General features: G+C 48.0%; 2 protein-coding genes across 10 annotated transcripts; one reads left to right on the top strand and one right to left on the bottom strand.

Annotated features, from left to right (window-relative positions):
- Nucleotides 1-1,539: 1,539 nt before the first annotated feature.
- On the bottom strand, nucleotides 1,540-9,192 carry LOC120663622 (protein GL2-INTERACTING REPRESSOR 1-like). Of its 9 annotated transcripts, none has more exons than XM_039942502.1 (6): nucleotides 8,813-9,132; nucleotides 8,280-8,380; nucleotides 3,743-3,842; nucleotides 3,464-3,581; nucleotides 2,373-2,427; nucleotides 1,540-2,247 (listed from the first exon to the last, which is right to left on the bottom strand). In XM_039942502.1, exon 6 carries the CDS (start codon nucleotides 2,229-2,231, stop codon nucleotides 1,887-1,889), a length of 345 nt encoding a protein of 114 aa, XP_039798436.1. In that variant the 5' UTR covers nucleotides 2,232-2,247; nucleotides 2,373-2,427; nucleotides 3,464-3,581; nucleotides 3,743-3,842; nucleotides 8,280-8,380; nucleotides 8,813-9,132; the 3' UTR covers nucleotides 1,540-1,886. The 9 variants fall into 9 exon arrangements, 5 of the variants coding, with proteins under 5 accessions (XP_039798436.1, XP_039798434.1, XP_039798435.1 ...); XM_039942500.1 differs by lacking the exon at nucleotides 8,813-9,132 and adding an exon at nucleotides 6,657-6,917 and having other exon boundaries at nucleotides 8,280-8,412; XR_005670550.1 differs by lacking the exon at nucleotides 1,540-2,247 and adding an exon at nucleotides 6,657-6,746 and having other exon boundaries at nucleotides 2,371-2,427; nucleotides 6,831-8,380; nucleotides 8,813-9,192.
- A 227-nt stretch (nucleotides 9,193-9,419) lies between these two features.
- On the top strand, nucleotides 9,420-13,036 carry LOC120663621 (MTOR-associated protein MEAK7-like). The gene is made up of 8 exons (XM_039942499.1): nucleotides 9,420-9,578; nucleotides 9,666-9,768; nucleotides 9,885-9,992; nucleotides 10,265-10,350; nucleotides 10,724-10,962; nucleotides 11,726-11,915; nucleotides 12,232-12,415; nucleotides 12,527-13,036. The coding sequence occupies exons 1-8, from the start codon at nucleotides 9,517-9,519 to the stop codon at nucleotides 12,830-12,832; spliced, it is 1,278 nt and encodes a 425-aa protein (XP_039798433.1). The 5' UTR covers nucleotides 9,420-9,516; the 3' UTR covers nucleotides 12,833-13,036.
- Nucleotides 13,037-13,260: the final 224 nt, after the last annotated feature.

Here is a 13,260-nt window from a genome sequence, read left to right as displayed (position 1 = left end):
CTTGCCAGTAAACCTCTCTTTTCTTTCCCCTCTGGCCTCGCTCAGCCTGCAAGTTCAATGCGCCTTAATGCTTAAGCTCAGAGTCGGCACGCGCTTTGCCTTCCACTACAATAAACATGCATCATTGAGTAATGATGCTCTTCTTATTTGCTTCAGGCCTTCAGTCTCTCTCTCCCTCCCTCTCTGCGGCCATCGAGCTCTGCATCCTCTGGCATAGACACGCTGCCGCCTGCAGGGGGCGGTGCCTGAAGCTCAAGGCGGGAATGAGGTTTGATCTGGGCCACCGGTTCTCCACCGGACGGTCATCAGCTCGTATGGGCATGCCCTCGTATCAGTGGCCAAATCAACTGTACAAGGCACGTCGGAGGATACAAATACTATCCTACATCGGCACACTCCTATTGGATGTTGAACGCTACGCTAACCATTTCTCCATGCAACAAAAAAAAAGAAGCAGGGCCGGATACAAGGAACCTGAATACCTGATTCAGACCACACACTCTGGACAGTTAGTGTCATGTGTCAACACGCGTTCCTCGACTTTGACACGACAACAGTTCCAAAACCACGGTCCGGCCAGCTGCACGAATCAAAGCCCAGCTGGACCAAGCAGTTGCAAGAGCAGCGCACTAACACCATTCCAAACTACTCCCTCCGTCTCTAAATAACGGTCTCCGACTCTAAATAACTATCGTTCTCGCTTCCCGAAAAATAACTTAATTAATTTTATATAAGAAGTATTAATATTTATGGTACATAATTGATATATACACCTTTTCATCTAGTTTTTTAATAAATTTATTTCGAGATACAAATATTGTATATATTTTGTATAGATTTGGTCAAACTTGTGGCACGAAAACCAAAAACGAGTATTAATAAGGGACAGAGGGAGTAGTATAGTAGTAGGACTTGATAGGTTAAATAAATAGAAACAACAGCGTGAACCAGGGTTTTTAATCCCAATCGGAAACCGGTTACCGCCGCCCTCCGGTACCGGTTTATCGGACCGGTTAGGCCGGTAACCGGTGGAAACCGGTTGAATTCAAATTCAAATTCAAACAAATTCAAATTTTCCCGTGCAACCGGTTCCGACCGGTTTACCGGCCGGTTTGACCGGTTTACCGACCGGTTTTACCGGTTTACCGGTCGGTTTGACCGGTTTGAAATTCAAAAGCTCCCGTGCAACCGGTTTACCGGCCGGTTTTACCGGTTTACCGACCGGTTTGACCGGTTTGATCGGTGGTCCTTCATGGGGCGGCCCATTTTTTTTCTTTTTCTTTTTTGATTTAACTTTAAATTCCCACAAACTATACTAAATGAATGAATTTTTGAGAAAATTTGACACCATTAGATTCATCACACCTTGAAGTATTTTTAGGAATTTTTTGGGAATTTTTTATTTTTTGAATTCAAATTTAAAATTTGAATTTTAGCCGGTTGGGTACCGGCCGGAACCGGACCGGACCGGTTTGACCGGTAACCGGACCGGTTCCCACCGGTTAGGTTAACCTTGGCGTGAACAGCTGACGGACAATGTTCTTGCATCTGCAAAGGGTAAAGTTCCCTTGCAAACATTTTCTTCAGCTAAACAGGAGGGAGGGAGATTACAACTGAAAACACCACCACAACCATAACAAGTCTCCACCACACATACTGACAGGAGTACCCCACAAGGCCACAAATGACTGACAACCTAATCAACAGCATCAAGTAAACTACTACTAGTAAGCTGCTACTACTAGCCTCCTGCTAATGAGGAAGGAAACCCTGTCCAGTGGATGATCCAACGGCGGTCACTCTCCCCCAACCCTGAGCTAACCGTCCGTATGAGCATCCACTGGCGGGCGGGCGCACGACACGATGAATCTTCTTCATTCGCTCCTTCACTTGCGCTTGCCGCGCTTCTTGTCGTCGGCCTCGGCGCCGCCGGCCTCGCCGTGGAGGAGGTCCACGAGGCACGGCTGCTTGCAGTTGATGCAGGTCGGGTAGTCCTTCTTGGCCACCATGCAGTACATGAGGCAGCGCGTGCAGGCGCCGATCACCATGGGGGACTTGCTCCCGGGGCTGCCGCCGCTCGAGCTCCGCCCGTCCGACGACACGCACGAGGTCGGCGACGACGAGTCGCTGTCGTCCTGCCCGACCTCCATCCCCACGGCCGCCGGCGGGGACAGGTTCAGCTGCAGCTCCAGCCGCCCGCTCCTCACCCCACTACCGCTGCCCCGGCTCATGGCTCACCGTCACCACCTGAGGATCACAGCCACCATTACACCACAACCTATCAATATCAAAACATGGTGATGAACAAGAACACGGAGCTAGCGCCAAAAAAAAAAACAAGAACACGGAGCAGATAACAGAACTGCTCTTACCTGAAGCAAGCCCGGAGGATGCGAAGAGGAGATGAGAACAGCGAAAGAGATTTTCCTAAAAAAAAGAACAGCGAAAGAGATGAGCTTTGATGCATCTGGTTGAGCGGCTAGGAAGTTATATAGGGCAGGCAGGGGGGTGTCAAGTAGGGGAGAGGTCAATGCTTCTCTTTACTTGGGCCCAGTTCCCACCCCGTAAACCCGTAAACGAAAAAAAAAGTCACATCGAATGTTTCGATACATGTATGGAGTACTAAATGAAGTCTATTTACCAAACTTTTTGTATGGATGAGTTGTAAATCGCGAGACAAATCTAATGAGCCTACTTAATCTATGATTTGCAATAGTGATGCTACAATAACCATCTGCTAATTATTAATTAATCATGAATTAATTAGCATCATTAGATTCGTCTCGCGATTTACAACCCATCTGTGCAAAAAGTTTTATAAATAGACTTTATTTAGTACTTCAAATTAGCAAGATTCTTTCGAAAAAAATTTTGCGTTTCAACTAAACAGGGCCTTGGCATTAATGCAAAACAACAAAGCCCCCACGTCCTCCTCTTCTTCCTCCCTACTGCACTACTATCTCCTTTCTCTCTCTGAGATCCCATCCTCGAAGATTCATGCGTCCTCAAAGATCATTTTTTTACTCGACAAAGACCACATAAGGTTGTAGCACTTGGATTCTGGAACCAAAGCACTCTACTCTACTCTGTCCCAACATGCCCTCCCTGCAGCTCAAGTAAAAATGTAAAACAGAGACATCCATGGAGTATGAAGTATGAACTAGGCAAGGAATGCTATCTTCAGCTAGCCATCAGTTGAGATTTCCTCTTCCTTTTTTTTTTTTTGCTCTCCACGACTCCACGGCAGGGTTTAACTTCCCGTCGGGAAGTTATTTCCCGGTGAAGTCCGGGAACGGGAAACCGGGCGGTTTCCGGCGTTTCCGTGCAGTTTCCGGCGTTTTCCGACTGGGTTTTCGTTTTTGAATCGGAACGAGAAACGGGAACCGCGGAAACCGCGTCGGTTCCCGTCCGGTTTTGTGAACCATGCTCCACGGTGCAGAGCAGAGAGGCTGGTAGGCAGTACCTGCGAGTAATTTTACCCCATACTGTTGGCAGCAGCTGTATATAGTTTTAGCACCTTGAATGCTCCTTTATGATGAGATTTATGGCCGCGGCAGCTGATCAAAGAGTTCTACTCCCATCTAGCAAAGTAGTAAATGTGCATCAATGAGCCACTGCTTATGTGAATCGACTCCCCTTAAATATTAAAGCCATTTTAGGTAAATATAAAGCTTTTTTTCTCAATGTTAAAAGTATGGAGCCTGTGAAGACAGGCCGGGCGAGCCGTGCATATATTACTTACCTATGCCTTTGCAGCCTATATCCTTCAATGCCGTTTGCTCTTCAATGAGCTTCCATACTTTACTTTTGGTGCCTCAAGGATGCAACTTGTGAAATGACACCTAACCAACAAGCATTTAGAACCGCGTTGCGTATTAATTTCCATCATCACCATCAGCTTATGAATCACTCTACTAGTATGTAAAAGTATAGCACTAAATCCATTTTTATGGGATCTTTTAATCAAAGAGCATTTGCTCTTGCCTGTTTAATCTGACAAGCTGGTCGAGAGCATTTTAGAGCTGACCCTGAGTAGTGAGTCGACAGCGTAACTACTTTGACAAAACACACACGTATTGTAGAGGGTGGTAAAAACCTCTCTCGGCGTCGAAAAGGCATAATACAAAATCTAAAAAAAAGGCATAATACAAAGACTTCCGTTACTTTTGACAATTCCAAACTAACCAGGCTCAAATATGCCTAATAAAGTAGAGTAAATTCCCCCTATGCCATTAGAAAATTGAGATGATCCCTTATGTGCCATTGAAAATTAGCTTATCCCTTCTATGCCATCATTTATAATTTTTCATCCCCTCTATGCCATTGCTGTTAACTTTCCCTACCGGATCCGTTAAAGAGTATCGGGAAAAGACCAAAATACCCCTCCGTTTCATCCCGTTTCAGAGTAACGGACGGGAGACCGCGTGCCAGTGCCGCCCGCAGCGCCGCCTCCGTTCTCCCCGCGCTCGGCTCGACCGCCCGCGTCCGGTCGGCATGCCACGCTCGCCCCCAATCCAGCGGAGGTCCCAATCCCGCACCACGCGCGAGCGCCAGTCGACGGAGACGCCAGGTCGCCGCCGGGCCCGTCGTCCCGGCACGACTGGGGAGGCTGCGGCCGCCGCAGGAGCTCGCCGGGGACGCCGCCGCAAGCCGAGATGCCGGCGGGGAGCGGGCTGGAGAGCCGATTCCCCGGGAGCGCGTCGAGGCGGAGCAACCCGGACCGTGGGAGGCGGCCGGCCCGTGCGACGCCGGCGGCCGGTGGCTGGTGGCGCACGCCGGGGCTGGAAGAGAGGGCTGAAGGGCGACGACCGACTGCAGCGAGCAGAGAGAAGCTAGGGTTCATCCAGGGATGAGCCTCTGCCGAGCCACCGCCAAGCCGCCGCCGGGCCATCACCGAGCCGCCGCAGATCCGCGGCCAAGCCGCCGCCGAGCCACCGCAGATCCGCGGCCGCTGCTCCGCCATGGCCATCGGAGGGAGGGGGCACAGTGAGGGAGGAGGGCCACAGGCCACCGCGGCCGGATGAGGCATGGAGCATGGAGGAGGGACGCCGAGTGCTCCATGGCAACCGCCGCGCAGACCCCGACCACCGCGGCGTAGGGCCCGGCCGCACCGCCCGCTGGCCCCGGACGCCGCCGCGCAGGCCCTGGTCCGGCGCGGGGAGGGAGGAGCGCTCGCCGGGGAGGGAGCAGTCGAGAGGAGGAAGGAGGCACCCGCAACCGCGCTGCCCGCGCGGAGGCTGCCCGTCCGCCGGGGTCGGACCGCCCCGTCGTGCCCGCTCCACTGCGTCGCGCCGCCGCGCGCGGACCGCCCTGCCGTGGCCGCCCGTCGATGGAGAAAGCAGGAGGAGGCACGCAGGCCGCCCCGACGTCTACTCCGCCGGCCCCGACAAGCTCACACGCATAGGCCAACGACACCGCCCAGGCTGCGCCGCCGCGCGCCGACCACGCTCCGCCGCCCGGTCGTGCCACTCCGCCCTACCCGCGGGCGCGCGTGTCGCTCTGCCGTCGCCGGCGAGGGAGGGGGAGGAGGGGCGCCGGTGAGAGAGAGAGAGTGTGGAAGGGAGGAAGACGATGGGGACTGTGCGGGAGGAAGACGATGGGGACAGGCGGGGGCAGGCCGCGGCGGCTGGGTGGTGCGCGAGGGCGCCGAGGCGAGGGCCGTGGCGGCTGGGCGGTGCGCACGGGCACAGAGGATGGAAGGGAGTTCGGCAGCGAGAGAGGTCACGGGGGCGGCAGGGGCAGGCGCAGGTCGACAGCGCTGCCAAGCTGGGTGCGGTCAGCGCGGCGCCCCGGCAAGGTGCGGCAGGGCGTTCCTTTCCCCGTCGCCCCGGGAGAGGGGAAGGAGAGGCCGAGAGGAGGAAGGAGGGGTAAAAAAGTCTGAACTTGAACCAATTTGACGCTGTTAACGTGTTTTCTGACGGCAATGGCACGGAGGGGATGAAAAATTAAAAACGATTGCACTGAAGGGATGTGCTAATTTTTAATGGCACATAGGGGATGGATTACATTTTCCAGTGGCACACAGGGAATTTACTCAATAAAGTACCAGCAAAACCTCCTATTTCAGCTGCAGTTTTATTTGCAACTTTCTAGTCGACTCTGGACACTTTCTGCACTAGAAACTCAGTGAAGGAAACGTCCAATCCAATTAATTAGCACTGTGTATGATCTAGTCTTTACACCATCAGTTATTGGATTGTGACATTTTACTAGGAAATTAGATCAAGGAACATGGCTGCATGATTGAGGGATAATGAGTCATGACGCATAGCATATTAAAACTCGGCCGGGTGGGGAAAGACCGCCCCACCGGTATTGACTTTCAGAAGAAGCCTCGGCTTCCCCGACCGAGAAAATCCCCGAACCCTGGCTCCGCCCCGACACCGGGGCCGTTACCCATGGGAACCTGGGCCGTCCACACACAGTGCTTTGGCACCGGGGCCAGCGAGGGGATTTTTTTACCCTCAGCCTGAAATTCGCTCCCACGGAGAGTCGAACCCAGGACCTGAAGGGTGCCGCCAGGTTCCTCTAACCATTAGGCTAGAGGCCCTTTGGCATGACGCATAGCATATTGTAGAGACCAAAGCGTATTATGCAATCTGGCTATCATAAGCTTCTCCTAGAATAGTTTGCAATAGTAAGAATAACAAACTCACCAGATTAGGGGTACCTTAGAAGGGATCCTAGTATCTTACTCGCTGGATTGGATGGATCCAGACGAAACTGAAAAGAGCCGCCTCACGATCCTATTGTACTTCAGTCAGGACCATGTCAAGTTATCAAGGGTGAAGACACATTGGATCCACTCAACGTGAATACTCACTCCTGACCTGGTGGTCATATGTGGAGAACTGGAGATGCGCTACATGGCATTCCCCCGAGAATGATATTGCCATCGAGATCTCTCATCTGCGTGCCTTTAAGTTCAAATACGTATCATAATAAAACAAGTAAAGGACAGTCAGATCTTGAATTCCTATGCAGTAAAATCAGCTACAGTCGAAAAGCAGAGCACTTCAATGTTCTGGCTTCGAATTACATGTCAATTTCACCAGACTTGTCTGAACCAGGGTTATCAATATTGTGGTGACAGAAATTAATATATGTACACATAACTGTATGAATCACAAAAAATATGAAATATGTACAGTGCAAGATTGATTGAACCATGGCATCAACATATTCAATTGAGACTTCAAGACTTGATTTAGCTACATGTTTACCAACATTTTGGAAACTTTATTGATTTTGTAGTGTGTCTTAGGAAACCTTTTGTTTTACATTTTTTGTGGCACCCGGAACAATAATTTGGCATTACTTAACAATTCAGCAACCCACAGGCTCTCCATTTCAACATTTATAAGCTCTATGCATCTATGCATCAGCCATGGATAGTCCGATACTTAAGTTGGCATCTTTCCTTAAAATGTTCGTAAATTACCAAAAAGATGAAACAACGATGCTGCAATACTTGATTGAGCCATGACACCAACATATTAATAGATAATTCAAGACTTGCTAGATATAGCTTCAAACCATAGTCCATCATCATTTTTTAAACTTCTGATAGTGCAACCATGTCTCGAGTCTTAGGATAAAATCGATATCTTTGTATCACTTAAAAATTCAGCAAATTATAAGGCCTTCCACTGAACTAAAATTGTGACGGAACCGCCAAATTAAAACTCTAATTAAGCGTAATGGCCGTCATTTGAACACATCGGACTCATTAGCTTAACGGCTTAATTTGGCGATCCTTTCTCAACCCACGTCCCGATCGAAACATCACCGTTAGTCCCACGCGAAGGTGGGCGCAGATGGTATAAGCACGGCACGTATTTGAAAATGCAACAATTATGCATAAGACTTTACCTTAAGTTTTACAAACCAAGTTTGAATAAATACATAATTTACAAACTTTACAATATCATTATGGATAGAATCAATACATGATGGAACAGAGACCTCTTAACATATGCACTGTAGCGTAATAAAAGTGAAGTGAATTCTAGTACTTTATTTCTTTTTATAAAATTAATATTTCGATAAATGTACCATAGATAGCCAAGCTTGAAGCTTGTGCAAGATGAGGATGCATGACCAACAGCATAGAAAACATGGACGTGGTCAGGACTCAGAAGTTAATATCTCGAACCAATGCAAGAAACATTAGTAGTACTAATAAAGACATATAATTTGCAGTATGAGACACCTTAATATAGTGGCAGCCATTAGCACTGCACAATCAATATAACTAAACAAATTAATTACGCTAATACCTTGACTTCAGCATGAGCGAAGAGGCCAAGAACTCAGTTGGAGAAGATCGCGGAACTCCAGGAGATCACTAGCGGTCCCATCGGAGCATTGGAAGCAGATGCTGGACCAGAGATGCACAGATGGAGTTGTCAGGGCGCGTTTAGTTCCCAAAAATTTTCACCCAAAAATTTTCACCTCCCCTTTAAACACATGTATGAAGCACTAAATGTAATTAAATAACAAAACTAATTACACAGTTTGGATGTACATGACGAGACGAATCTTTTAAACCTAATTAGTGTATGCTTAGCCATAGGTGCTACAGTAACCAACATGTGCTAATGATACGGTCAAAAGCCTCAAAAAATTCGTCTCGCGGTTTCCAAGTGAGTTCTAAAATTAATTTTTTGCTGCTCGCCAACGGCCAACGGCGCCGTTTGCTGCTCGCCACCCGGCAGACATCCCTTGAGGAACCAATTGGCAAGCAGCCAAGCACAAACACAAGTTAGGTTGGACCGGCGCCACATGCTGCACGCGAGAACACCTGGATTACCTCGGTTTTTCCGACGCGGCATTTCGTCGAACAGGATGCGGGCAAGCCGGCATAGCCAGGACCAGGGAGAAATCCTGGAGGACACTCAGAGCAAGTTTAGTAACTGCGCCCGCACGCCGGCGTCTTGCGCGCCAGCTCACCCGAGCTGCTGCGCGCGGTGTGGAGGGCCCCACCGGCTCAGCCAATAGCAGGGACGGCAGCGCCTCTTCGCCGGCTCAGGCGGGCGCGTCGCGAGACGGCCGCTCCGTTCTCTCTCCCCCACGTCGGACACCGCCGCTATTCGCCCGTTAGACAGGACTGGACCACCGAGCCGCTAGTGCCAGGTCATGGACTTTTGTGGTGGGTGTGGTATGGATCACCTGCACCCGCTCACCGGAAAGCTCATCCAGCATTCCAGCGGGTCGTCGGCGCGCCATGCGCCCCACACCCGCCGCCGCCGGCCCAAGAAGCGCTCGGCCCTTGTAGCTGTTTGGGCTTGGTGCCAACATATGGGCCTCCAAAGGTGAAAAGCGAGAAAGCAAAAGGCCCACGAAGCGAAGGCGGCCCTTGGTGGCGCGAGGGGCCGTCCAGTTCGGTTACAGGCTAGCGAATTGGAAAAAAAAAACTCCCCGAAAAAATGGGGAAAAGAAAGAAAAAGATCCGCGAGGATTTCAATTGGCAGTTGCTGAGCGTGAGCGCGCTCGCCCTCGACGTTGCCGGCGGCGATGGGGAACTCGCAGGCTTCACCGGCGTCCGCCTCCAGCTCCCGATTCGTCATGGCCTCCAGGTACCACCCAACTCACAGTTGCCACCTCCGTCGCTGCGGAGATTTGCGACCCTTGTTCGGTGATCTCACTGTCGCGCCTCCTCGCAGGGCCTTCTCGAAGCAGGAGCTGGATAGCCTCCGTGCGCTATACACCTCCCTCGCAGCTCAGTCACAGACCAGCCGCCGCGCTATCTCACGCCCCGTCTTCCTCGTGAGCAACCGAGTCACAAAGCGCCCCCCCCCCCCCCCCCCCCGGCGGGGGGGGGGCGTTTAGATCTCCCTGGATCTGTATGATGGCCTCTAACGGTTGTGTCTCTCTTCGTGCAGGAGTACTATGGGGTGCGGGGGCCGTTAGGCGAGAGGCTGTTCCAGTTGGTGTCTAAGGAGAGTGGCGGGAGCGATGGAATCACGTTCGAGGATTTGATCATCTCCAAAGTTGGTACCTCTGGTCTAATGCTCGACTCAATTCGATGAATTTCGATCCATTCTGTTGTTCAGTTTGTTTCTGCAAGTGAGAATAGTGATGCGTTTGTGGAATTGATCGAAATTGAATGGGAGATATGGATGCAATATTGCTCAATAGATTGCTATTTGCATGCATAGACCACATCGGTGCTTTAATTCAATGAGAGTTTTCACTGTGATCTTATAAACTTGTCTACTTTGTATGTATTCTAATTTGAAAATATTTTCTTTGCTACATGTAGGCAACATATGGAAGGGGCACTCGAGACGAGGTTGATGAGTTCATTTATCAAATATGTGACGTTACAGGAGATGGTGTCTTAACAAGGTACAGCTCGAGAGAAATGATTTTCTTCTGACACATTGACGTGTCATGTGTGAACTGTGTCCTTGCTATGCTGGTTCGATTGTTGTACACTTCAAATTTGAAATTATCTCAAACAACTGTGCTACAAAATGCAAGTGAATGAGAAAAAGGTCTCCTGTTACCATTGGGCCTCTATGCATTTCCATTGTGCGTTTTAGGTAGTTCTTTCGCTGGGTGCCATTGAAAGAGATGAATTTGTTTGCACTTATAAGAATTTATGTTTTGTGTTTGTAACAAGGTTTATGATTTATATTTTCGGTGGGGGTTCTTTTATTCAAGGTTTTAGGCACCAATTGGTATTTACTCTTTCATTACCCCTCTCGTGCACTGCCAGGTCTGATCTGGAATCTGTCTTGGCGTCCATTCATGAAACTGTATTTGCAGAAAACAAGGGAGTTGGGGACGGTTCCAATGACAGAACGTTTGAAGCACTCCTCAACTCTGCAGTATTTTCGAAGGATGCTGAAGGGGTCTCAGAGAAGGCTATGTCATTATCAGACTTTAGGAACTGGTGCACTCTCTTGCCATCATTGAGGAAATTCCTTGGAAATTTGTTGATGCCCCCTGATTCAGGTCTGTCTTATTCTTGTCTTTCTGCTGGTATCCCTAAATGCAGCATTTCCATCATTAAATAAAATAAAATAATTGTACGTAGCATCTAAATTAATCCATACAATCATGCTCAAGCCATTTCATGGTGTAGAAGGACTGCCTTTTTTTCCTCAGGCTGTCCCCCATTAGTCTTCACATCTAGCAATTGACACAGTGCTGATTCACATGATGGCCGGGGTAAAATTTTGCACTCTTTTCTCAAAAAATTTTTTTGCACTCTACAGCTGTAGTGTAATGGAGAAGCTCATAAGCATGTGCTCGTAGAATTTTCTCATGCACGTAACTATGTGAAAAAAAAGCACATACGGTAAAACTATTTTCTTGAAAAATGGGACATTCTGAAGACTGTTCATCCTCAAACTTGTACATGAAGAAGCTGATGTAGAAGTTCCGTTATCGAACCATTACTTTTTACTAAGCCACAAAACCAGATCAAATCAAATAGTCTTGAGGCATACTTTTTTTTTGCCTCTTACGAAAACCACTTAATCACTTATGTCATCTCACACTCTTGCCTGTTCACTCTGAAAGAATTTCTCAATTAGTTCTGCACATGCTATCTTCAGTTGTATGTTTATACCTCTAGCATGTTTATTATTTTATTAGTATTTGAGAAGTTTAAATGAAATCTTAATTTACATATGTTTAAGACCATCCCATCCGGCATCTGCAATGTATATGATATATCATGGCGTGCTTTTGCTGACTTATAGTTCGTTTGCAGGCAGACCAGGGTTTGAAGTACCACTGCTTCACTATCCTGAAAACATCTCCACTGATTTGCTACTTCTAAATAAAGAGTATGCCTGGCATATTGGAGGTGGCTTTTCCCAACATGAGGTGCAAGAATGGAACCTTTTATATCATAGTTCTCTTCATGGGCAAAGCTTCAACACTTTCTTAGGCAAAGTAACGTGAGTACTCTTCGATTTTATAGATCTGCTTCAGGAAAGCCACATTCTTTAACTACATTCGTGATGATAAAGACGTGTTCCAATGTATGGAAGTGACATAATGAAACTATTCCACCCCCATGACATGATTTAGCTACTATTATTTGTTTGGCAAGCAGCCACATTGAAGCCAGTTCTCATTGCTAATAATGCGCATACAGCACACTGCCATGATTCATGGGAGTCCTTATGCTTGTCCTATTATTGCTTATACTTTTGTATTGATAACTTTTGAATTATATTTGTAATTCTTGGATATGTTTTTTTCATTTTACAGCAATGGTGATGCTCAGACTGTTCTAATTGTTAAAGATACAGAAGGATCAGTTTATGGTGGATATGCATCACAGCCTTGGGAAAGGCACAGTGATTTTTATGGTGACATGAAGACATTCCTCTTCAAATTATACCCTCAAGCATCCATTTTCCGCCCTACAGGAGCAAACAAAAATTTGCAATGGGTATGCCTTGCTCCATTCGAAACATCTTCTCTGTTTTATTTTTTTCACTGTATGTATTAATACTCATCCCGAGAACTATAAATGGTAGTAATCATTAGCTTATTTTGGCAGTGTGCTATAAACTTCAGCTCTGAGAACATACCTAATGGTATTGGATTTGGAGGGCAGCCCCATCATTTTGGGCTCTTCTTATCTGCAAATTTCGATCATGGGCACTCATTTACTTGTAGCACGTTTACCAGCCCTCCTCTTTCCAAGACAAACAGGTTCAGGCCAGAAGTCATTGAATGCTGGGGGATACAAATGAGGGGAGCACAAGATGAAAAACCGGAGCTTGTCAAGGGGACAGTCCTTGAGAGATTCAAGGAGGATCGTAACATGCTGAAGTTGGTTGGTTTGGCAAATTCGAGTGATTAAGGACTGACAGAGGATCACATTTGCAAACTATTAGTCTTGGAGAACCTGTACAGCACATGTTTATAAAACCAATCCATCTGGAGACCATGTCTGTGTGTGCATATACGATTGCTTTTGTTGAGTTCTATCGCTCTAAAATTTCATTTGATTGAAAAGTAGTGACATGGAGGTCATGGTTTATACTATTGGACCTAATTTTGTGCCTGATCATGAATGACAGGAACTAGGTTTGAAGAACATATATGTATGAAAAAAAAAGCACTGCCATCAGTTCTTCCTCGTAGGAGGGGCAGACAGGGGCCATAATCAACCTGGTGGTATATGCCCAGGTCCCAAATTAAATGTAACTCTCGATGGAAGATGTGCTTGTCCGTTGGTTCGCAAGTCAAGTGCGGCTCATGTAAGAGCATTCTGATAGAATGATAGAA

The sequence above is a fragment of the Panicum virgatum genome, chromosome 3N, assembly GCF_016808335.1.
Source record: "Panicum virgatum strain AP13 chromosome 3N, P.virgatum_v5, whole genome shotgun sequence".
Classification (NCBI taxonomy): domain Eukaryota; kingdom Viridiplantae; phylum Streptophyta; class Magnoliopsida; order Poales; family Poaceae; genus Panicum; species Panicum virgatum.
The sequence above is the reverse complement of the archived record's forward strand: the minus strand, read 5'-3'. Positions and strand labels throughout refer to the sequence as shown.